Raw genomic sequence first — 23,246 nt, forward strand, 5'->3', positions numbered from 1 at the left:
TGGAGGCCCGACTGCTCAGGAGACCCGGTTATGAAGCATCTAGATGGCGGTCAGGTAAAGAGTCGGCGGGGCCCCTGCCCTCTGACAGTGAAGACAAGTGACGATGGAGACGACCCCGCCAGACACTGCCCCTGCGATGGCTGTTCGAGCCTCATGGCACCCCACCCCCATCACACAGACGTGGACGCTGAGGCACAGACACATCAAGTCGTTCCCCCGACATCTGAAGACAGCAGCAGGTCCGGGATTCGCTTTGTTCTCTCAGTGACGACGACACAAGCCACACGGGAGTCTTGACCTCGTCTCCCTCGTCTGCAGGCAGGGGCCCCAGCTGCGGGGAGGGCGTGAGCGAGCCCAGCGCGTAAAGCAGATGCAGTCAAGTAGAGCGGGTGAGGCCCGGGCGACTTGCCCAGGGGGCCCCGAGGCCGCGCACCATCCAGCAGACCCCGCGGGGGAGCCGGGGGCTCCGTGTAATGTCCCGGACCAGGCGGCCTCCGTGGTGCCTGGCTCAGGCCAGGATTGTGGTGCTCCCAGGGCTCTGAGGACACGTCGACTTCTCGGACGGGGGCGGGGGTGGGGTGGGGAGGGGAAGGGCTGGGGCCATCCAAGAGGTCACGGGAGGGGTGGGGCAAGGGGTGAGCCGTCTCTGAAGGGACAGGAAGACTGTGCCCAGGTAGGAAAGGGACGGAGGGCCGTCCAGGCCCGAGGAAGTTGCTGGCAGCTCAGGGCGGCGTGAACAAGTAGATTCCTCAGGCCTCATCCGGGTCTTGCTCCTTGCCTTCCCGGGCCAAGGGGGCACCCCTGGTGCAACATCTTCCGGAAAGACGGGTATCAAGGAACACGCGGCCACTTGCTCTGCACCTGGGGACGGCAACTTTACGTGTGGGCCTGAATCCAGGAAGAGCAGTGGAAAGACAGGCTTTCAGTGTAAACCAAGGCCCGAGGAGACTCAGGCTTGCTGCCATCTGCCACTTTTCTGCTACGTCACTGAGAACATGACCCAGTTAGCGGCAACATCCACCCAGCAGGTACGAGAGAAGAGCCAAGTACTAGAGGCCGAGGTGCGTAGGAGAGAGCAGCCGAGCGAGGGGAGGCCAGGCGGCCGCTATGCTTCTGATTAGGGCCTGGCAGCCACTCCACACGGAGCCACACAGCGAGGCGAGGCGGGGGGAAGAGTTTCAGCCGCCACCCCAGCTGGTGGGGACCCTCCCGCGAGCGTGGTGGCCACGGACACAGGGCAGGCTCACCCCCACTCCCAGCCCCCAGAGAGCGGGGTCTCCCTGCATCCGGAGGGGACACGGGCCCAGTGGTCTGTGTGCTCACTTCCACGGAAATGAAAACCTCGTGCGGACTTCCCACAAAGCCGCTCTCCAGGGACACGTGCCCGCGACCCTACAAAGCCACACAAGGCCCTCTGCCACTGATGCGAGGCACACTGAGCAGGCTGCACGTAAGGACCCTTCCCCAGGTAAGACCCTGGCACCGCACAGCCCTGAGGACAGGCCGGGCCCACAGGCGGCACCGAGACTGGAGGGCAGACAGAGGACCCCAGGCCTCCGGCCCACAGAATGCCCAAAAGCAGCTGCAAAAGGGTCTCAGGAAAGACCACACGCAGCTGGCACTCAACACAACGAAGCGTCTGGTGATTCCCTGGATCCAAACGCAGCTCCCGATTCTGGGGTCCAGCGCTCCCAGCACCGAGGTAGTGTGCAGGATGGGGGCGGGGGGGCAAAGAGAGGGACACGAGGACCCCCAGCCACCGTGGGCCCTGGGCACGAGGGTGAATCATGTCCAGTTTCTCCTCCCCAAGGCTTCCGTGAGCACAGAAAAGGCCACCGGGCCTTCCTCTGGCCACACAGGACCTTCTCTGCCTGCAGACGCGGCTCCCCCTGAGCACACCCACCACTGCCCCCTGAGCTCTCACGTTCGTCCCCGCGGGGGAGGCGTTTCCGTGGAGCCGTGGAAGGAGGTCTCCTTCCAAGCTGCGATCCTGACTCCGGTCCTGCCGCCTCCACGCACACAGCCCACCCCCATGAACCCCGTCAAGTGCAGGGGACACCCCTCTGCCCCGATCGCAGACGAGGAAAACAAAGCGGGGTGAGGTCAAGTGACCCGCCCAGAGAGGACAGCGCTGGCCACAAGGGTGGGCATGACAGGGGTCACTCCTTTGAAGGTTAAGTGGCAGCAGAAGGGCAAAGGGCGCATGCAGCCCCTGGAGCGCGGAGAAGCCCCGCCCATCACCGCGCACACGGCCCCCCCCCCGACCAGTGACCCCAGGAGGGAGGACCTTCCAGCCTCTGGCTCTGCCCTCCCAGCCCCCACACCTGTGCACAGGTGCACGGCCAGGTGCGGACGTGCAGAGTCCCAGGTGCTTGAACAGCATCCCGAGAACAGCGTGGGAACAAATCTCGGGCCCACGTCTGGAGGAGCAGCCAGCCCAGGGCCAAGTCCCGCCGTGGTTTTACTATTACCGTGGCCAATACCGTGGGCACAACTGCCTTCTCCTCTTGACACCTGAGTGTGGGTGTTTCCCAGGCTTTACCCTCCAGCCCTCCTCATGGCTCCCCCGGCACGCCCCTCCCCAGAGGGCCCCTCCCTCCGTGCGGCTCCGCTCCGCTCCCCCTCCCCAGAACCCGACCCGGTCTCAGCTGTACAGATCGCGACCGAGTGGACGTCCTGAAGTCGACACAAGCCTGCTGGTCACGGGAGCCCCGCCCGCCAGCAGCCCTCCTCCGCCCACACCCGCCAGCTGTCCGCCACATTCCCGACTTCTACAGGCACCTGCTCCTCTCTGCTCAAAGCCCTCATGGGATCGGCCTCGGCCGGGGGAGAGCTTTCGACCGGCGGCCCTGGAGTTCGGGCCGAGGGCAGCGCTCCGTTCTGTCCCGACTGTGCCCTCTGCAGAGCCACCGGCAGAAACACAATAAAGACAGTGAGCAGCTGGGGCGCATGGCGGCTGAGTTGGGTCACGATCCCAGCCAGCATCGTGGGATCGAGCCCCGTGTGGGGCTCCGTGCCGACATCGTGGAGCCTGCTTGGGATTCTCTCTCTGCCCCTCCCCTGCTTGTGCACATGCACCCCCCCCGCAAAGAATAAATAAATAAAGGCTTATACCTTAAAAATAACTAAAGACAACGAGCAGAGATGGCTCTCCCTCTCCCCCATCTCCACGTTGCTAAAAACTCCCTTCCTAAAACGAAGATCCAGGCACATCACGTCCCTGAAGACACAGGCTGTCGGCTCTGACTGCCTCCAGTGGTGGTTCAAGTTCCTGATCCCTGCGGTTAGCGTGGCCGTGGGTCCGGCCTGCCTGCCCTCTGGACAACGGTCTCTGGTTAGCCTTCCCTGTGGACCCGCCACACCACGTCCCGACCACGGGGGCCACGGACCAGCACCACCGGGTGTGCTTGTTACCTACTCAGGTACTTGTTAGGCGACAGCTTTTCAGGACAAAGGAGGCTCCCGGTAACTGCACCACCCACGGTGAACGGAACAAGCACTCACTGCTGGTCCGTCGGTGAGGGTTCTGACCCCTCGAACACTCATCGTCCCTCTGTCGGTGCATCCAGCCCCCACGACAACCATGGCAGGCAGACGGTGTGCTCTTCCCATTTCACAGGTAGTAACAAGGAGGATAAGGCAGCAACTAGGTTACCAGCCCTTAGCCAGCCAGTGACCGTGCCAAGGAACCCCGGCATGTGAACTTTGTCTCAAGACGCCAAGTCGTACCCCCCACGCCGTCACGACAGGCAGACGAGGACCTCTTGTCTACAAACACTGGTGTCAGTGGAAGGGAGGCAGGAAAACACGGAGTCCCCCAGGTACCACCCAAAGAGAAAGAGCTGGCAAGGCTTTGAAGTCAACACAGCAGGGGCGCCTGGCGGTTCAGTCGGACGAGCGGCCGACTCTTGATCTCAGCTCGGGTCACGAGCCCAGGGTCACAGGATGGAGCCCCACGTCGCACTCTGTGCTGACATCGTGGAGCCTGCTTGGGATTCATTCTCTCTCTCTCTGTCCCTCCCCCACGCTCTCCCTCTCTCTCTCTCAAAATACATAAATAAACATTAAAGTAAAATTTAAAAGTCCACACAGCAGTTCACAGCCAGGTTGTTTCACAGCAGAGGAAGCGCAAACGTGACTTCAACAGAGGTGGCCCCAGCCAGCCATGGAGCGCATTCTGTCACACCATCCTTAACGTGCACGTGTCCCCGAAAGAAACGATTACGATGCACTGTTGGCTGGGGTTCTGACACTGAGACTCTGAAGGGTCTGGTTCCGAGAGCCCCTCTCGGGATGAGCCCCCTAAATCCATCACACTTCTGCAAAGCAAGACTACTTCTCGCCGGGACAGAATCAGCTTCTTGTGAGTTTGCAGGATGAGGGGGCCCAGGGTTCCTCCGCGTACTGAGAATCTGAACACGGGAGGCCAGATCCAGAACGCTGCCTTACATGCACAGACCTGAGGAGAACATCTCTCAGGAGAACGTCCTTCTGCCAGGCTCACCTCTCAATCACACACATCTTTCACAAACGCAACCAGACCGAAGAAAATAAGATCTGTTTGTTCGGTTACTCTGAGGAAAAGGAACAGAGCCCACGAATGACCTTCCTGGTCACTCCGTTCCCACGCTGCTAGCTCCGCGAGATAAGCCACCACTTTCGAACAGAAACCTCAGATAACCGGGTGGAGTCTCCATTTCCAAAAACCCTTACTCATCCTCCCTCTTGAAAAGTTCAATTTACTGGGATGATGACAAATGATCACTGGTCAAGCTTATCAGGCTCCCCAACTCCCCTCCCTTCTCAGAATAAACTTCCATTCCCGGGGCCCGGGCCTGCCTGTTGCAAGTATATACCTGTGTCTGCCCCCCCAACCCCCCGGGGTCCTCAGGACCTTCGCTCTAGAGTGGAGTCATGGCTCCATCCGCTAGGATGCTCCCAGGTGCCCTGTCATTTCCAAGTAACTTCCAGAATTATTTTGTTTTCCTTCTCTGACGTTCCGAGCTTACCTCGTTTAAGATTAATAAAGCAATTACAATACTCTCAATTAAGAAGCCATCTAAAAATGCACTCTTAATTTGTGCGCAACCCCATGATTTGTTTGTTTTTCCTCTTGAGTGGATAATTCCTTCTGTCTTAGAGTAGTACAGCAGTCTCTTCCTCAAAGAAGAAGAAATATCGGACCAAATCCTTCCCTAAAACTCAGCACCTTAAGCTCAGTCCGTGAAACGCACCTTCCTGGACAGCAGACTGGGCAATTTCAGATTTCGCCAACTACCAAACCCTATTCTTACCTCAAAGTTAACCTTCCAGAAGGAGCAGTTACTCACGCTCATGACCGTCAAATACAACTGTCTTCTTCCGCTTGGAAATGCACTAACTACGCTGTCCTGTACCTTACACAACTCGAAGACAGGTGTACCAGTCGGGCCCACGGGACGTGGAGGGGAGCCTTGACCCACCCGCCTGGCTCCCAACCTGCTTTGTCTATTTTGAGACACTAGGAGATCCACCTCGCTGAAAATGTTTCTTCAAATTAAAAAAAAAAAAAAAAAAAAAAAAGGATGGGGGAGGGAAAAAAATCAAAACCTTCTCCTCATCCTCCTGGGTTGCCAAGAAAATCAAAGGCAGTGATAAAGTCCGTGTGAAAACAGCCGGCAAACAGCACATAAGCACATATTAACTAAAATTAATCGCAGGAGAAAGGGCCTCGCAGATGAAGGCCGTCACGCCGAGGCCACAGGCAGAAGGTGGGGACGGTGTCCCAGACCCCGTGCGCCCACCCTGTGCCCCTCAGCGCGATGGAGGGGTTCCTGGCCTCATGGCTTCCTCACAGGTTCCTGGCCACTTCCTCCCTCCCTTCAGGGGCTCAAGGCGCCGGCACTCAGGCCTTCACTTCCTCCTGAGTTGTGGGGTTTCATATTGTTGATTTGCTTGTGTGTTTTCCCCTTTACGGTCATAACACAAGACTTCACTTATATCAGTTCCTAAGTATTTGGTAACTGTGGCTTAAAAAGTGATGCTTGCCTTGAAATACAATTTAAAAAAAAACAAAAACGCATGTAGTGATTGGGATTTCCACACCTACAGAAAAAACTCGTGATAAAAAGATAATCTGGGTCGCCGTGCCTCACTTACCGGCTGGGCGACCCTGAGCAAATTGCTGAATCTTCTGTGCCTCAGTTTCCTCGTCTGTAAAATAAGAACCAGGAACAGTGCCAGCCTCCGACAGGTGTGGTGGGGATCCCGTGAGCTAACAGGTGTAATCGCTGAGCGCAGCCCCGACACGTAGTATACGGTCTCTAAAGGCTCACAATCGGTTACACTGTTACTAGTGATTTGCAGACCGGTCACTCACTCAGATGGTGGCCAGCCGGAAACTCTGTTTCTCCTTTTCCCAATCGTCCATGTTGGCAACAGGTGCACAGCTCACTCTTGTGAGAATGGACCAATACATCGACAAAATGGCGAATCTGGCCCACGGGAATATGCATCTGATCCTAAAAGTTGTGCTTGGTTTCGGTGAAATGTGACTGAAAACACATCAGCAAAAAATATTTTTCTGCCCCTTCTTTCCCTCAGTTCAGAGCCAAGGATCCCAACGGTCTCTTCAGACACACTGCTGCTGTGTGTGGTTATTTCACCGTCAGACACAAAACAAACTTGCAAAGAAGGCAAGGATAAGGAAAAGTAGCCTGGGGAAACCAACCTTCTCGTCCATATCAGTGAACAAGACTAAGTTCTAAACTGAATAAAAACGTACACGAGGGGCGCGTGGGGAGCTCGGTCGGTTGAGCTACCGGCTCTTGATTTTGGCTCATGGTTCGTGAGTTCAAGCCCCACGTGGGGCTCTGCGCTGACAGAGCCTGCTTGGGATCCTCTCTCCTGCTCTCTCTGCCCCTCCCCTGCTGGCTCACACGCTCACTCTCTGTCTCTCGTTCAAAATATAAATAAACTTTTTAAAACAGCGTATGTCAAAAAAATAATTGTACGCAAGCATTTCACATCTAAGCTTCTGAGAAGTAACCGGCCCGGACTCGGGTGTTTCCCTGGGAGCAGGACTGCGCCCCTCGCTGTGGGTGCCCAGGGCACAGAGCGGACACTCGGAAAAGACCAACATGTGGGTGCAAGACAGAGAATCAGCTTTACAGAGGTCGGCACCCATCAAATGCCTGTCATCACGGAATCAAAGAACATCAGCGACATGGAAAGAACTGAGCCCGGGAGAAGCCGCACCTCTGCCCGAAGCCACATAGCTATTCAACGGCAAAGACTGAACGTGATCTGTCAGCCCGGGAAGATGCCAGGCTCTCGCGCTGCCACAGGGCTCCCCGCGGAGGGCAAGTCTCCTGGCCTCTAGGAGCTTTTCAAATATACGTCGGACGCCAGGAGAGATACTGTGGGTGCTTCTCTCCACGTGTCCAACCAGTATTTACTGCAGGGAGATCGTCACCTCCCCCTTCATTACCGCAGGAATTACGGAAGCACCGACTCTCTCCACCTCGCCACTCAGGCCTCAGAGATGACCGATCTGCTGGCTGCCGCAGGAAACCCTTCCCGTGTCTGCGACAGCCCTCAGATTCCACCTCGCGGGTACATCGACAGAGCTTCCAGGCTGCTCACATGTATTAAGGCCTTTTGTTGAAGAAACACACTTTGTAGTTTTGAGGAGTTGGGACCTCGGTTTAGAGACTGAGGTAAATGCAGTTTGAAATCGTGACTTTTAGACACAGCGTTGCATGAAAAGCTCCCACTCTACCAGGTAACAAAACCTTCTCGATAAGATGCCAAGGGCCCGGCACCTCCAAAGGAGTGAGCCAGTCAGAGCATTTGTGTCTTGGTGTGGGCACAGGGCCGGATGCCATGGCCATGTGGCCTCAACAAGACCCCAAGGAGCTTGATTCAACCCCACTGGTGTCACAACTCTGACGCACAGAGAGGGCAGTCAAGTGGGGGGGTCCCAGGTCAGCAATTTGCAAGCAGAGAGAGGAAACCAAGCACAGCTTGGATGGTATCATGCACCTGCCCCAAACCCCTCAGCAGGTCCCCACAGCCTGCGATGAGACATTCAGAATCCTCACCAGGCCTCCCAAGACCCTTACAACAGGGTTCCAACCTGTCTGCCCTCCTTACTCTCTGGCTCCCTGCAGATACTCTGTTCTAGACCATCCCTACTCTCTGGCTCCCTACGGACGTGCTGTTCTAGATTAACCGGACTGTTTGCTCTCCCTGAATAAGACAACCCCTGACCACCTCCACACTTTTGCATAAGGTGTCTCTCCCCCTCCCTCGGTGCTCCAACCACCCCTCCCACAGACACCAGCAGAAGGGCCACCTCTGCTCTAGAGCCTCTGAGGATTGCCCCTCCAGCCTCCGAGACCACCTCCAAATGGAAGTGGCCTCAACTACCCTGAGACCCTTGCACTGTGGTGAGCACCCGCGGTAATTATTTTCTAAACAGTGGGGCAGGGATCTGGGACTCCTTTCCTGCTGTCGGTCAACATCGGCAGAGCCTCTCCTGTATGTCAGATGCTGTCCTGAGTGCCTGAGACACAGAAGTGAATGAAGTCCAGGTTCTTGCCTACAGGGGACTGACGGTCCAGTGGATGAGACAGCTCTAGCAGGGAGGGTCATACGTGGCGCAGTGGCAGCCCACGTGAGGGCCCAGTGGCCAGGGAAATACGAATGACAGCGCTTTGAGTTTGGAAGTGAAATTTGTTCACTGGGCAGAAAACCAGAGAGTAAGAGAGGGTTCTTCTAGGCAGAGGAACACTATACACAGCAGTGCCTAGCACAGGGTGTGGACGGGCACACGGTATCTATTGAACAAATAAAGCAAAGGCCTGGAAGGTTCTGGCACTGTCCCAGCCCCCGCCTCATTACCACCTGCCCTGACTCAGTGCCTACGCGGCTTCCATCCCGCACACAAGCCCTGACGTCAGGTCCTCGGTTTACCCAGAACACTGAGGCTTCCAAGGCCCCAGGCGCCGAAGCTGTGCAGTGTAGAGCCCGGCTAATGGGTGGGACGTGCTAACGAATCTGCCCTCAGGGACTGACTTACAGGGCAAACTCTTAGCCCTCTTCCTGTGCGGTGCGAACCCCGCAGGCAAAGCCCCAACAAGCGCATGGGAGGGAGACTCTGGGGACAGTGGGGCTCGTGTCTCTCTGTAAACCTGGTGTTAGTCCCCTCGGATATTGGGTCTTAGTGGCCCCAAATGAGGGCCCTTTGTCCTCATTTCCAAAAAACAGCCTGGAAAGAGCCACGGAGCAGTCACTTCGGGCCAACTCGGGCCCACGGGTGCTCTCCAAGGTCTTAAAGAATTGAAGCGAGTTTGCCTTTCCAGGACGAAGCGCTTCTCTTCTGACAAAGTTCTTTCCCCCCTTCGTCTGGTCGTCTTCTCAGTTCCTCCCCTTTCTAGCTCAGGCTTTTTCTGTAATACTTGCATTGGACGCATGCTTTTTTTCCTCCTAGCTGAGACTACAAAATCTTGCTGTTGTTCTGTTTCTTTTCCCCTTGGAAACAATCAAAAATGAAAATCCACATTTCAGAACAGTGTCTATTAAAATACACATCTTTTTTGTGGACAAAAGCAAAAACAAAAAAGAAAGCCTTCTGTGAGGTCTGGTTTTCAGCTCTGTGGATCACAGGAAAGTCGTGAGACCTCTCCTCCCGCCCCCTCCCCACCCCCGGCCCTTGCACTTGGTGACTGGGAGTGAGTCTGGGGTCAGAAGCAACTTGTTGAAGGAATGCCTTCGTCTAAAGCACTGCTAATCAGTGTGGTCCTCCAACCGTTAGCAAGGCATCAGCTGGGAGCGTGTTGGAAACGTGGAATCTTCCGGACCGACCCCCCAGACCAACCAGAATCTGCCTTTCGGTAAGATCCCAGGGAATGGGTCTGCCTGTCAAATCCTAGAAGCACGGGTGAGGAATCAAGGGATTTGCTTCTGTGACCACCCTGGAGCCTGCGGGTGGGTCTCTGCCCCGAGAAAGAAGTCTCTGGATGGCGTCCTCCGTAGGACAGCCCCACCACCCTTTGCACCCAAACTGTTTACTCGTGGAGGAATTATGAAAAGACGATCCTCTCCCAGAAGCCACACAGGCAGCCCGAGGGAGTTCAAGATGAAACCGAGGTGGGGGCTAGCCCTTCCGCGGTGCATGAGTGCCTGAAAAGGCCCAGCTCTGAACTCAGACGGGACAGGCGACGCTCACCCCGTCCTCCCTCAAGGCTCTGGACGCCAAGCGTGACGGCTTCTCCCTCCGAAGATGCGGTAACGGACGTGTGGTGTGACCAGACGGTGACTAACCTGAGCCCGAGGGGCCGTGCTGAGCACCGAGCTGAGATTCCTGAGGAGAATCTCTGTGAGCACGAACAGTAGCATCGGGGGCACAGCCACCACGCTGCAACCAGGCCGCCCTCCGAGCTCACGCTTCCAACGACAGCGGTCGGGTGCTACACAGATAAACCCCGATATCCCTCGCTCCGAGGGAGAAATGGGCCCAGGGGATGGAAAGAGCTCATGGACCTGGTTTGAGAGATCAAAGCTTGAATGGAGGGGGGAGGGAGGGAAGAACAGGGAAGGAAAAGGCCCAGCCCCACGCGTACCCTCCTGGCCCCCAGAAGCTATGGCCGCAGCCCCGGCAGGCGGCACAGCTCCTGGCCAGCGGCCCCTTTGCCCACGTCCTCTCTGAAGAGAAAACCTGCCTGGGAGACTTTTCTATAAATACAAGAGCACCAAAAACGTCCCCCCTTGTTAGAAAATCAAACAGCCCAAACCCCGTCCCTAGGGTAAGGCGAGCGTCTCATCACTAATTCTGAGACCAGCACGTCCCAGAAAGCTCCTTGATGCTCCAGAAGTCTTTCCCACGGCTCAGCAACATGCCCCAGCTAGGGAGGACTCTGCCATAGAGCCCCACCCGTTACCCCTCCCCCACTTTTGCTAATTTGTTACCCATGCCTTCCCTCTCCGCCTTCATTCTCTGAAACAGCAATATTTGAAAACAGGAAATGGCTTGCGACTCTCAATCAATACCTGCTTTTCCACCAATTATCGTTTATTTATATACGAACAGCAGTTCAGCTCCGGAAACACGAGCCTGCCCGTCTCACAGGTGCGCAAGCGCTCCCAGAAATGCGGAGCGGGCAGCGATGACCCAGAGCGACGAGGTCGCAAATGCAGACGAGGGTCCCCATCTGTCCTCCTCCTCCCCTCCCCCATGAACCCCAACAATCGGAGGCTACGATTTTACTTCGGCCAGCTTCTGCTGCACACGGCGCCCTAGACCTCACTCCCCGTGACAGACCCCGAGGAGCAGAGCGGCCCCAGCGACACACCTCCGGGAAGCCCTACACCCCACCCCGCCCCGCCCCTACTTCACGCAGACAGAGCACACCACCCCCCCAGGAGATAGAAAGTTAACTTTCCCACAACCCGGTCCCTCCGCCGGCCTGGCCCGTCCGCAGGCCCCACACGCTCACAAAGGGGGTGCCCCCAACTCTCGCCTAAACCCAGGGGCTGAAACCTGGGGCGCAGACAAGGGGCAAAGGGCCACAAACACGCGCTAAGCACGAGGCACCCCACTCCCCTCTCTCGCTCTCTCCTGGCCGAGGGGGGAATAATGGGCCAGGTTTATGGTCGTCGTCCCCTCCCCCACCCCAGAACCAGGGGCCAGGCCCGCGGTGGGGGAAGCCCCACACAGACCGCGGGGGCGCCTCGGGTCGAGTTGGGGAGCTCCGGGGGTCGCGATCTGAGGGTGGTCTCAGGCCGGCGGCGGGCCCTGGCGCGCGCCCCGCAAGTCCCGCCCGGCTGGCGCCCCCCCCCCCAACCCCCCCACCCCTGGGCCCTGCGGTCACTCACCGCCCGTGAGCTGCGCGGGGCCGAAGCACAGCGCCAGCTGGAACCACAGGACGGCGGCCAGGAGCCGGCGGGGGGGCGGCGGCTGCGGCGGCGGCGGCTGCTGCCGCTCCAGGCATCCGTCTCCGGGGCTCGGCTTCATTCCATGATGCATCGTTCCTGCACCGCGGGCATCCGGCGGGCGGGCGCCTGCAGCCGGGAGCGGACGCGGCGGTGCCCGGGCCGCGGGGCCGCCCCCTCCTCCGCCGGGACCCCCCCCCGCCCCCCACCCCGTCTTCCCTCCGCCGGGACCCCCTCCCCCTGGACCCGAGCCTCCCCCCAACCCCCGCTACCTCCCACGGGACCCCCCCCCCACTCCATCTTCCCTCCGCCAGGACCCCCTACCCCGCCCCCTCTGCCCGGACCCGAGGCCCCCACCACGACTCCCCACCCCGCCCCCCTTCACTGGGATCCGAGCCCCCCCCACGCACGCCCCCGCCACAGGACCCCCTACCCCGCCCCCTCCGCGACCCCCCACAGGACCCCCTACCCCGGCCCCTCGGCGGGGATCCGAGCGCCCCCCCTACAACGTCCCATTGGACCCCCCCACCCTGCCCCCCTCCACCGGGACCCGAACACCCCCACGACCCCCCACGGGACCCCCTACCCCGCCGCCCTCATCCGCCGGGACCCCCCCACCCCGCCCCCCTCCGCCGGGACCCAAGCCCCCACCCCACGACCCCCTACGGGACCCCCTACCCCGCCGTCCTCCGCCGGGACGAGCCCCCGCCCCACGACTCTCCACGGGACCCCCCACCCCGTCTCCCCTCCACCGCCGGGACACCCCTACCCCGCCCCCTTCTGCCGGGACAGAAGCCCCCCCCACGACCCCCCCACAAGACCTCCTATCCCGCCCCCCTCCTCCGGGACCCGAGCCCCCCCAACCACTCCGCACGGCACCCCCCGACCCCGTCTCCACCCCCCCCCCCGCCAGGACCCCCATACCCCGCCCCCTTCTGCCGGGACCGAACCCTCCCCCCACGACCCCCTACGGGACCCCCACCCGGTCCCCAGGCGCGCGCAGCGGGAGGCAGCGCCACGGGGCGCCGCGCGTGCGGACCGCGGGGGAGGGGTGGCCAGGCGGGGGTCGCGTCGGGACCGCGGCCGCCAAGTCCGCAGCCTCTCCGCGTCCCCAGGCTACAGGAGCACTTTTCCCGGGCCTATGCGTGTCCCTGTCGGGCATCTCGCGGCGCTGCAGCGGGTCCCCGCAGCGACCCCCACCCCCCACTCCGGCGTCCGGCCCGGGGTCGCGGGGGTCCTCGCGCGCCGCCCCCTCCCCGGCCACGGGCTCCCGCGCTCACCTGCGGGGCTCCTCGGGCAGCCGCCTTCCCGCCTCCGCCTCCGCCCCGCGCCGCTCCGACCCGCATCTGTGCGCGACCTCTGCCGCCGCCGCCGCCGCCGCGCGAGCCAGACGGAAGCCTCGGCGGCGCCCGCCCCCCGCCCGCGCCCCCCCTCCGGCTCCCGGGGCGCTCGGGCGCGGGGGGTGGGGACGCCGGCCCGGCCGCGCGCCCGCCACCTGAGCTCGCGAGAGCGGCGGCGCGGCCGGGGGCGCGCGGGGGGGCGGTGCGCACGGGCACGCGCACTCGGGGCGGGGCCGCCGCGGCGCCGCGACCAATTGGAAGCCCGCGCGCCTGCACCTGCCAGCCCCGCGGCCTGCGCGCCCCGCCCCCCTTCCGGGCCCTGGGAGTAGGAGGCCTGTCCCCGGGAGGGACGCGCGGGCCCCGGGCCCCTGGTCCCCGCCGAGCCTCTGCGTGTTCCCTTTGGGCCCGCGTGGCGACCCAGGTGGTTGAGACACTCCCCTCCCCGCATCGTGGCGTCTGCCCTTCGTGCAGGGCAGGGGGCGCTGTCCCGCGAGGAAAGTGGGGGGTGGTCCGTGCAGCTGCAGAAGGCTGGGTACCCGGAGAGAGTGGAAGCTTCTCGAGTGGTGGGTCGCAACCCAAGGGGGTCAGGGTGTTTGCTCCCGGCGCTTCAGGGTGCGCCCCGGTGCAGATCTTGGCACACAGCCCCCCACCCGCGATGGTGCTGCCCACCCCCCCAAACCCCACCCCACCCCCCACACTCCCCCCCTTTCAAAGCCCCATCCCCGTCCCCACTTACCCGCCAACCCCCCACTCCGCACTGTCCCCCCATCCCCGTCCCCACTCTCTCCCACACACTGCCCCCCACTATCCCCCCATCCCTGTCCCCACTGCCCCGCCCCCCACACTCCCCCACCTCCCACCCCCCACCCCAGTGTTCCCGAAGACCCCGCAGATCCCTCCCCCTCCAGAGGCCTGGCTTCCCTCTAGTTGGGTGGACGAAGAAGGAGGTGGTGCCAGCAGGCCGCACATCAGAACCCGTGACAGGCACCCCGTTATTCTCATGCAATTCGCCAACCAAAAACTGTATTTCTTATACTGCCACCAAATCGTCCCTTGCTTCTATCAGCCTTGCCAAAACTCACGTACTGATGGTCCTCAGGAAATTACAGTTTTTACTGTGTCGTCTTTCACTGGGAGTAATTTTAACAAATTCTTCCAGGATAGTTTAACTTTTAGTAGATAAATCAAGCTCGGTGTCTGTATTTGTTTATTTGTTTATGCTTTGTCAAACAGATGACAGCTTTTGGGGTTTTGACTGGCACACGCTGATTCCTGTGACCCTGTTCTCGGGGGTCTGGAGCCTTAGCTGGGCACCCTTCCCCATTTCTGAGGTCATATGACCGACCTCCATGATTTGAATACTGATTTCACTTTTTCCCTTGGTTAATTTCGAAAGCTCTTCTAACAGACATGGAATCAACAAAGCTGGGGAATATTTGTGGACGGTGGTAGGAGATGTTATCTGAGCACAACTGAACTGTGTCCTTCAGCCAGAGAACAACCCTTTTGCACAGAGAGTATCAGGGCTGAAAGGAACATCCAAGTTTATCTGGTGGGAACAGGGGGTGTAGCTGGGGTCCCCTCTCTAACTTTTCCAACAAGCGGCCAGCCAGCCTAGGGGATGCTTCCCAAGGAAGCCAGCAGCTCGTTTAGAAAAGCCTCCTGTGTCCTGAACTGAAACCCACCCACAGCTTCTGGTGCTGCCCTCCCGGCCCAGAGAGCTAGATCAAATCCGCCTTCCTGAAGACCGCTGTCGCTGCAGATGGCTTTGTGTGCCCCTGGGCCTCCGTCTCTGGGTGAAACGCCGCCACAGCCCACAAGACCATCGCTGGACTCCTCGCCGGCCACGTGGCCTCTCTCTGGATGCGACCCAGGTTCTGACCAGCCCATGGCAGGGCTGACAAGTCATTTTGAGTAATTTGCTTAGGATGCTTTAGTGCATCCTAAGACGACAAACATTTGGGTGGCAGCTGCAGCAGACCGTTTGTAAGTTTTCTACGGTGTCTCGTGTCTGCTGGGGCAGCCGTGACCAAATCCCACCCACATTCGTCCGGTTGCTCACAGTCCTGGCGTCAGGGTTTGGTTTCTTCAGAGGCCTCTCTCCCCAACGAGTAGATGGCCACCTTCCCCCGGGGTCCTTGAGCTGTCCCTCTGTGTCTCTCCCTCCACATCCTCTGCTTGTGAGGACACCCCCCCCCAATGACCCGATTTGAACCCTCTCCGAATGTAATCACGTCCTGAGGCGCTGGGGCTGGGGCTTTGAGGGGACACGATCCGCCTGAAACGTGGCGCGGCAAAATAAGTGTGTGTTGCACTCATTTTACAGGTGAGGAGGAGGAGGATGAAGGTCAGTCCATTGACTCAGGAGCACCCGGGCGCAGACCTGGGTAAACTCCACGCACACCTTCCACCAGGCAACCGCCCTGGACACATCACGATCTGGACTCCTCCCGAGAAGAGGAGCAGCATGAGGCCAGCCGGCGTGCGGACCCCGGCCAAGTGGGAAAAGACCCCTCTAACCCTCTTCCTCCCTCACAGAGGCGTCGGCCGCAGAACCAGGGCTCCCCTCCCAAACACAGCCCTATTTCATTCCAGGTAGATGAATTGGGCACCGACTGTGAACGGAGCACTGGCTGGGCGCTGGGGATGTGATGATGGTGAACACGGTCGCAGATCCGCCTCCGAGAACTCGCCATCTAGTTAAGGACGACGTGCTAAGGGAAACCGCGTATGTTCCGTGGTGTTAGGTGCTGGGCGGAATGATAAACACGTAATGATAAATATTACATAGGTAACATGACGTGCATGGGACAAGTACACATCATTAGGGAGGGAAGAGGGGGGTAGGTCCCCGGACAGGAGGGGTCCTCGTAGCAAAGCATCCAGTACACTCGATGACTCACTATTCCAGGTGGGCGTGTCCCTGCTCCACCTTCAGGGACCCTGATTCCCCGAGTCACTGCCCTGCCGCCCCCTAAGATAACGTCTTCGTCTGTAGAGTTGAGGCCGGTCGCGGGCCTGTCCCGGGTCCCGCCTGAGGAAAAGGGGGAAAGACAGCAAACCCAGGGCAACCGTCTCCTTTGGGGCAAGCGACAAGTCACACAGTTTGTTCTCTCGCAAATCTCGCGTGGGCATCGAGTCACGTGGCCGCACAGGGCCACAAGGGGAGCCGGGAAATGTAGTCTTTGTGGGGAGACTAGGTGACCAGAACGAAGAAGAGAGTGGACTGGCGCAGTCAGGGGGAGCCACCAGCCCTCACATGGTCTGTACGAGGAAACAAGTGGGGATTTCTTAATAAGGTAAACAGGGGAGCCCTCCTTGGGGGTGACTTCCAAGAAAAGACCTGGACAAGGTGAAGGAGTGAGCCGTACAGTTTTCTGGGGGGAAAGCACTTCCAGGCATCAGAGACACAGAGTCCCTATCACCTGCAGGAAACAGGAGGGACATCTGGGGGGCTGGAGTCGGTGGATGATAGGGAGACTGGGGGACTGAGGTCGCAGAGGTGGCCTGGCCGAGGTGGCCTTAGAGTCCTTGGCCGTGACCCGGCTTTTCCTCTGAGTGGGCACAGGCCACGGGAGGCTTGTGAGCAGGGAAGGGACATGATGGGTCTCGCATTGTGCCACCCCTGTGTCCTGCATGTGGTCCCCCCTGCTCCCGCCCGAGCCCTCTCGGGGCCCCCAGGCACCTGCACGGCCCTCACCCCCTAGACATCACCTCCCCCACAGAACCTTCCATCCACCCTGCAAGACTGCACGGTGTTGGGGGGAGGGGGGGTTGCCTGCCAGGCATCGGGGCAAGAACAGGCCTGCCTGCATGGTCCACCTGTGGCTGAGCACACAGTCTGGAGCACAGAGGGGCAATCAGGACGTTTCTCTGAATTAATTCGTATTAGAAGGAGATTTCTCCCCGAGACTGACAACCCGAGACGAGCCAACTGACCTCCTGTCTTCTCTGTGGGTCTCCAGAATCCTGCACGTCCAGGAAAACACACAACCGACCACAGCCTAAGAGCTCAGAACTTGCTAGAACACTGCACGGATGTTGTGTGTGAACGCGGCTCTAGAATTCTCAAAGCGTCTGATGCACCTGCCAGCACCCTCAGGGAGGAGACGAGCTGTGGCCTGGGTGGGGACAGTCACCTCGCACACATCCTGCCGCCCATGCAAAGTGTCTGGTGGGTACTGCTCGGCACGGAGGCTTCGGGAATGGGGAAGATGCGATCCTCGTCTTCAACGAGTCTGTAGTCTACGGAGACAGCTGACAAATAAGTCTGCGATTAACGTCACCGGGCAGGTATGGGAAAGCACAGAGGAGGGGGTGTCCTGGCAACGGACCCTGGAGGTGACCCCGTATGTCATATGAACGTGTGCGTGAGGGGAAGGAGGGAAGAGGGGTTCAGGGGTTGTCCCAGGCGCAGGGAGCAGCCCTTGTGAAGACCAGGAGGCCGGTGGGGGTCGGGGTGGGGCAGAGACCAAGGAGAGAACTTAGAAAGCAGGCCGAGAAGCAGCATGGAAAGTTCCATAGTGAGAGGGCTCAGTGAGGCGTGCAGGGGAGCTGGTGTGTAAGACAGAGATGGCTGTGTGTGCGGAAGCGGGAGTGACTTGGGAGGGGGCCGCAGAGACGTGGAGACCCCAGCAGCACCATCCATCGCAGCACGGCGACGACCACGGGCGCCGTTTTCACCCGTCAGGCCAACTACGGATGCACGTCTGACAAGATCAGGTGTTTGGTGACGACGCAGGGAGAGGGGTCCCGGATCCCACAGGGAGGACTGAGAATCGCTGTGTATTAACCGTGTCTTTGTCTTCTGTGCTGATACATGGACACTGGGTCCTTGCCGGCCCCACACATTAGGAAGGAGACGATGTCAGTGCCCGCCCCGCAGGACGCAGGACGGACAGATCACACCTGGGAAGTGTCCAGACAAGCAGATCCGGACACGTTCGCCGCAGGCGCTTTTGCGACGGTGGAAAATTGGGAACAGCCTGGCGAACGGCATGACGGCGGTGTGGGCACCGGGAGGGTCGCTGCAGCCCCGAGGGGGGCGTTCGTCTCCACGTGGGAGCCCGGTTGAGGTTGAGTAAGAGGGGCAACTCGTGGAACCAGCTGTGCGGCGAGATGTGATTTACGGGGAAAAACGTGAGCACCGAAGAAGAGAGAGACGTGATGGAGACGGGGTCGAGTCCAGGTCAGCGACAGCAGGTGGAGTCAGCGGGGAGAGGTGGTCCGAGGTACTACCGTTGGATTTCTATGACTTTTATTTTGTTTTCATTATTTAATTTAATGTATTTGGATTTTTTTTTTTTGGTTATTATGGATCGCTTAGGTGATTAAAAATTTATCTGAGATGCAGAAGGTGGGGTGCCTGGGGGGCTCAGTGTGTTAAGCCTCCGACTCTCCATTTCAGCTCAAGTCATGATCTCGTGGTTCGTGGGATCGAGCCCCGTGTCAGGCTCTGCATTGAGCGTGGAGCCTGCTTGGGATTGTCTCCCTTTTTCTCTCAAACAAATTAAATTGAAATGAAAATGCTAACCCGGTTTGCCACTTGGGAAAAAGTCAACCTCTTCGTCGGGCTGTTGGGGTGGTGGCTCCCATCTCTCCAGAAGTTTCCCACCCCGACCACATCCCCAGGAGCTGGTGGTTGTTCTCTCCTGGTAACTAGAGTAGGGTCGCCTGCCCACCGTGGCAGATGGGCTGACCCCGTACTGGGCCAGCACCACCCCCGTAGCTCTCCCCCACCCCCAACACGGGGCGGGGGGGGGGCGCTGACGCAGAGGGAGGTACGGGGACGGGGTGGATTGTCTGCTCTCCGGTGGTCATTCCGGAGCTCAGGCAGAAGGCGACTTTGTTGTCTGCAGCCCATGGCTTTCCAGAGCCTCTCCCCCTCCTTTGCTTCTCCCCTGCCTTCCTCTCTGCTTCTCCCTTCCACCCCCTTTCCTCTCTGCTTCTCCCCCCTACCGCCCCCTTCCTCTCTGCTTCTCCCCCCGCCGCCGCCCCCTTCCTCTCTGCTCCTCACCCCCCTGCCGCCCCCTTCCTCTCTGCTTCTCCCCCCACTGCCCCCTTCCTCTCTGCTTCTCCCCCCGCCGCCGCCCCCTTCCTCTCTGCTCCTCACCCCCCTGCCGCCCCCTTCCTCTCTGCTTCTCCCCCCACTGCCCCCTTCCTCTCTGCTCCTCCCCCCCACCGCCCCCTTCCTCTCTGCTTCTCCCCTCACCACCACCTTCCTCTCTGCTTCTCCCCCCTCCCCGCCCCCCTTCCTCTCTGCTTCTCCCCCCCTCGCCGCCCCCCTTCCTCTCTGCTTCTCCCCCCTCCCCCCCTTCCTCTCTGCTTCTCCCACCCCCCCCCCCCGCCACCACCCCCTTCCTCATCGCTGTCTCACCTGCTCACACTCCAGCCCCTTCCGAGTGAGGCCCATCACACTCTCTTCCTCACGGCTCTTTCATCACAGTATGAAAGATAGGGGCCACTCCAGAGCCCAGGAGCTCTCGTAAATATCTGATACGTGGAGTGTCATTTCAGTTACATTTAGATCACGGGGTGGGGTGGGGCGGGGTGGGGAACAGCAGCAGAAATGCTCTCTGGGCTTTTAGCCTTTCTCTTAACGCTGAATTGGACACATTCCCAGCAACTCTAAGCTTTGACCTGTATCTGGCGAGATTTGGTTCTTGGATTAAATGGAGCGGGTGTTGCTAACGAGGTGGTTTAACAACGTCGCGCCCGGTGGTCAACCCGTCCACTCTAGCTGACTACTGGCTAAAGGTACACCACGCTTTCAGACACGCTTTCAGCAGGGAATTATATTAAAAATGCTGTTGGGGCGCCTGGGGGGCTCAGTCGGTTAAGCGTCCGACTTCGGCTCAGGTCACGATCTCGCGGTCCATGAGTTCGAGCCCCGCGTCGGGCTCTGTGCTGACAGCTCGGAGCCTGGAGCCTGCTTCGGATTCTGTGTCTCCCTCTCTCTCTGACCTTCCCCTGTTCATGCTCTGTCTCTCTCTGTCTCAAAAATAAATAAACATTAAAAAAAAATTTTTTTTTTTTTAAATGCTGTTTTCCGACCTTCCCCTTGTGTCCCATCTCCTACCACCTGGCGTTTCTTCCTTGGTTTCGCGAAGGCCCTTGCCTTTGAAAGCGCTGTCAGCTCGGCACCTGCGTCTCCTTCAGGAAGCAAACACCTAACATTCCGTGCAATCGCCACCTCGACGCTCAGCCAGCACGCACTGAGCTCGCAGCTGAGAGCCGAACCCCACAGTCTCTCCTCGGCAGACACGTACTCAGTCCCACTACGTGCGAGACGCCGCGGTAGGCACTGGACGTGCGGCAAGGAACGGGACCGCGATGCCGTCCTCCGGGGCTTACGGTCGGTCATCCCCCCACCCAGCCCTCCGGCCCAGAAGGGTTTCCTTCACCTGAAAGTCCCCTGGGATTTTAGGATCTTTCTTCTGGCGACTGCCACTGTCCACCAGGTATGTCTAAGTTGACAAAGAGCAGGGACCGGGTCTTAATCTCTACATCCACCGTATGCCAAGGACAGGGTTAATAATGCTCTGTGGCTCGGGGTGCCCGATGGGCTCAGTCGGTCACACGTCCGACTTCAGCTCAGGTCACGATCTCGCGGTTCAGGGGTTCGAGCCCCACGTCGGGCTCTGGGCTGACAGCACGGAGCCTGCTTCAGATTCTGTGCCTCCCTCTCTCTCTTTTCCTCTCCCCTGCTGGTGCTCGCACTCTGTCTCTCTCTCTAAAATAAATAATAAAACATTAAAAAGGTTAAAAAGTGCTCGATGAACGAAGGAGTGTGTCTTTTCACGGAAGCACAACGCGCGCGGCCAAAGCAGATGCTGGAGATACTCTGGGGACGGTCCGTTCTCTCTAGGAGCTTCCTGGCAGAGGACTTTGTTGATCAAATACTCACGGGGCCACGCGTGTAGCCCTGCGGTGCACCCGAGCCAGCAAGGAGCGCCCTGACGGGGCCACAGGAGATCACGAGAGGTGCCCACTGGACGCCCAGACCCCGCTGCCCAGCTGCCCTCCCTCTCGCAGAGCTTCTGAAGAACACATTTCCTTTGAAGTTAAAAACCCCAGGCTCCGTTTTAACAAGCCAGGGGGAAGGGCAGACTTTTAAAAACCCACGCTTTTAAGTTTTGACAAAGCACGTTCTTTCCAGAAAACGTTCGGCGGAATGTCTGTTACGTTGAGGATGAAGAAGTGACCCCAAGTCGGGTAAGTCATGACGTGCAGCCTCTCCCCCCTCCCCCAGTTTCTACTGCAAAAGCCTCTTCCTGTGTCTAGCATTACGAACTCCTTGTCATAAGGTTTCAAAATAAATAACGGAATTGTGCCATCGTGTGCGTCTGTCACTGTTGGTGTGTCCCCCTGACCCACCGTGGGGTCACCGTCTGCCCTGAAAGTACGCGTGACCCCTCCTTCCTCACGAGAACTGGCTGATTGCCATCTGCCTCTGATTGCACTCAGGTTCATCAGATCCCAACACGCCGAAAAACGTGACTCTCTAGAACCCTCTCCTCCCCCTCGTCCACACGTGACTTTCTCCGGCCGAGGCCGCGGGGCCGCCACGCGGAGGCTGGGCTGGTGGCCGGGCCGGGGACACCCTCTCTGTGCCCCAGGAGAGGCCGGGCTGCGCCCCTCGCCGCTGCCGGGAAAGGGTCTGTGCCCGCAGCACGCGGAGCGATGATGCCCTTACACACGGCAGCACACGTGTGGAAAGTGTGCATCGTGGGTAAATGATGGTTTCCACGGAAACGTAACTGTCATAGTTCCAGGCTCTTAGCCCACTTTTTTCTTTTTCTGAAGAAGTTTACAGGCTACAATTTTCATCCCTGGTTCTGCATTAGCGTAAGTTTTCTGTTACTGCCCTGGGAGTTCACGCAAGGCTTTTTCTTTCTCTACCGCTCTGTGGGCCTGGCGTTTTTCCTGCGTCCGTGTCTCCCACACGCATGTCCAGAGTGGCCCCTGCTGTATCTGCTGACCCTACTACTTTGGGGCGTCTGTTTTCCTGGGTGAGGTGAGGAAAATTGGGGTGGGCAGGAAGGACCGAGTTCCTGTGAGATTGGACTCCACAGCTGGATTTTGAAAATTAATACTTGACCCTGTCATCCGGCCACGGAGAAGAAACTTTCGCCCCAATTGTCACCTCCTTAGAACAGCTGATTTCAAAGTAATCCACAGAAATCTGCCATAATTGACATTACATATACATGTAACTTTAAATTTACTAGGAGATCCCGTGTGATCACAAGCCACGTGTGAAATTAATTTTGATATTTCCTTTAGTCCATTGTGTTTGAAATACCAAGATACAAGTGTTGAGATATTACACTCTCCCACGCGTGTTTTTGCAACCACGCGTGTTCTACACTTAGCAGACGAGCCACCCATGAACCAGCTCCGGGACAAGCAGCAAGAAGTCTCCAGAACCTTCTGCCAAGGGCACAGGGCACACCCCATCTCACAGACGGATTTGAACGAGGGGGTCAGTCTGCCATAGTTGCCAAGATTCCGACAAACGAAACAAAGGAGGCCCAGGTCTTTGGCAGAAGGCCCAAATCCTGGGGCCTCCAGGGAAATGCTTTGAGGATTTTTCTGCCAACTGAAAAGGAGGCCGATTGTTTGCAGTTTATCAAGGGAATGATTGCCTGGTCACTCAGCACTTGCCAAACATCCCTTCCATCCGTGTGGAGGAGCCGGCCCCTGCCCAGGCTCAGGGGGACCCGCCCTCCGCCGGTCCGGAGCCCTCGGAGGGAAGGACTCTCTGCCCGGCTCCGTGCAGTCTCTTCCAGGCACTCGGCTGGCTGTTCCATGCTGTGGGGCCGCCATGCTATCACAGATCCGGCGACTCATTTCCACCACTGCTGTTCCCAAGGTCACCTCCGTCCACACCCGACCAGGCTTCTGCAGGCAGGACCCACCCTCAGGTCCCGGTCTCGACCTCTGACCTGCCCCTCCCGTGCCCTGGCCACCGCCAAGGCTCGCCTGGATTCC

At 59.0% G+C, this 23,246-nt stretch overlaps 1 protein-coding gene and 1 long non-coding RNA gene across 4 annotated transcripts in view; one reads left to right on the forward strand and one right to left on the reverse strand.

Moving 5' to 3' along the window:
* The window catches only part of SUSD4 (sushi domain containing 4), a 93,888-nt gene extending 80,468 nt beyond the window's left edge, over positions 1–13,420 (reverse strand). For 2 of the 3 annotated variants that reach the window (XM_058702167.1, XM_058702166.1), the window contains exons 1-2: positions 13,194–13,419; positions 11,857–12,042 (exon numbers count right to left, since the gene is read on the reverse strand). In XM_058702167.1, coding sequence (XP_058558150.1) covers positions 11,857–12,007 — 151 coding nt within the window. In that variant the 5' untranslated portion in view covers positions 12,008–12,042; positions 13,194–13,419. Of the gene's footprint in view, positions 1–11,856; positions 12,043–13,193 lie in introns of all 3 variants that reach the window. The other variant, XM_058702165.1, reaches the window with a different exon arrangement.
* Positions 13,421–14,946: 1,526 nt separating this feature from the next.
* On the forward strand, positions 14,947–18,785 carry LOC131495857 (uncharacterized). Its single transcript, XR_009254162.1, has 2 exons — positions 14,947–15,127; positions 15,849–18,785. It is a non-coding gene; the product is annotated as an uncharacterized LOC131495857 (long non-coding RNA).
* The last annotated feature ends 4,461 nt before the right edge of the window (positions 18,786–23,246 follow it).

Source organism: Neofelis nebulosa, chromosome 15, assembly GCF_028018385.1.
Source record: "Neofelis nebulosa isolate mNeoNeb1 chromosome 15, mNeoNeb1.pri, whole genome shotgun sequence".
In the NCBI taxonomy this organism is placed as follows: domain Eukaryota; kingdom Metazoa; phylum Chordata; class Mammalia; order Carnivora; family Felidae; genus Neofelis; species Neofelis nebulosa.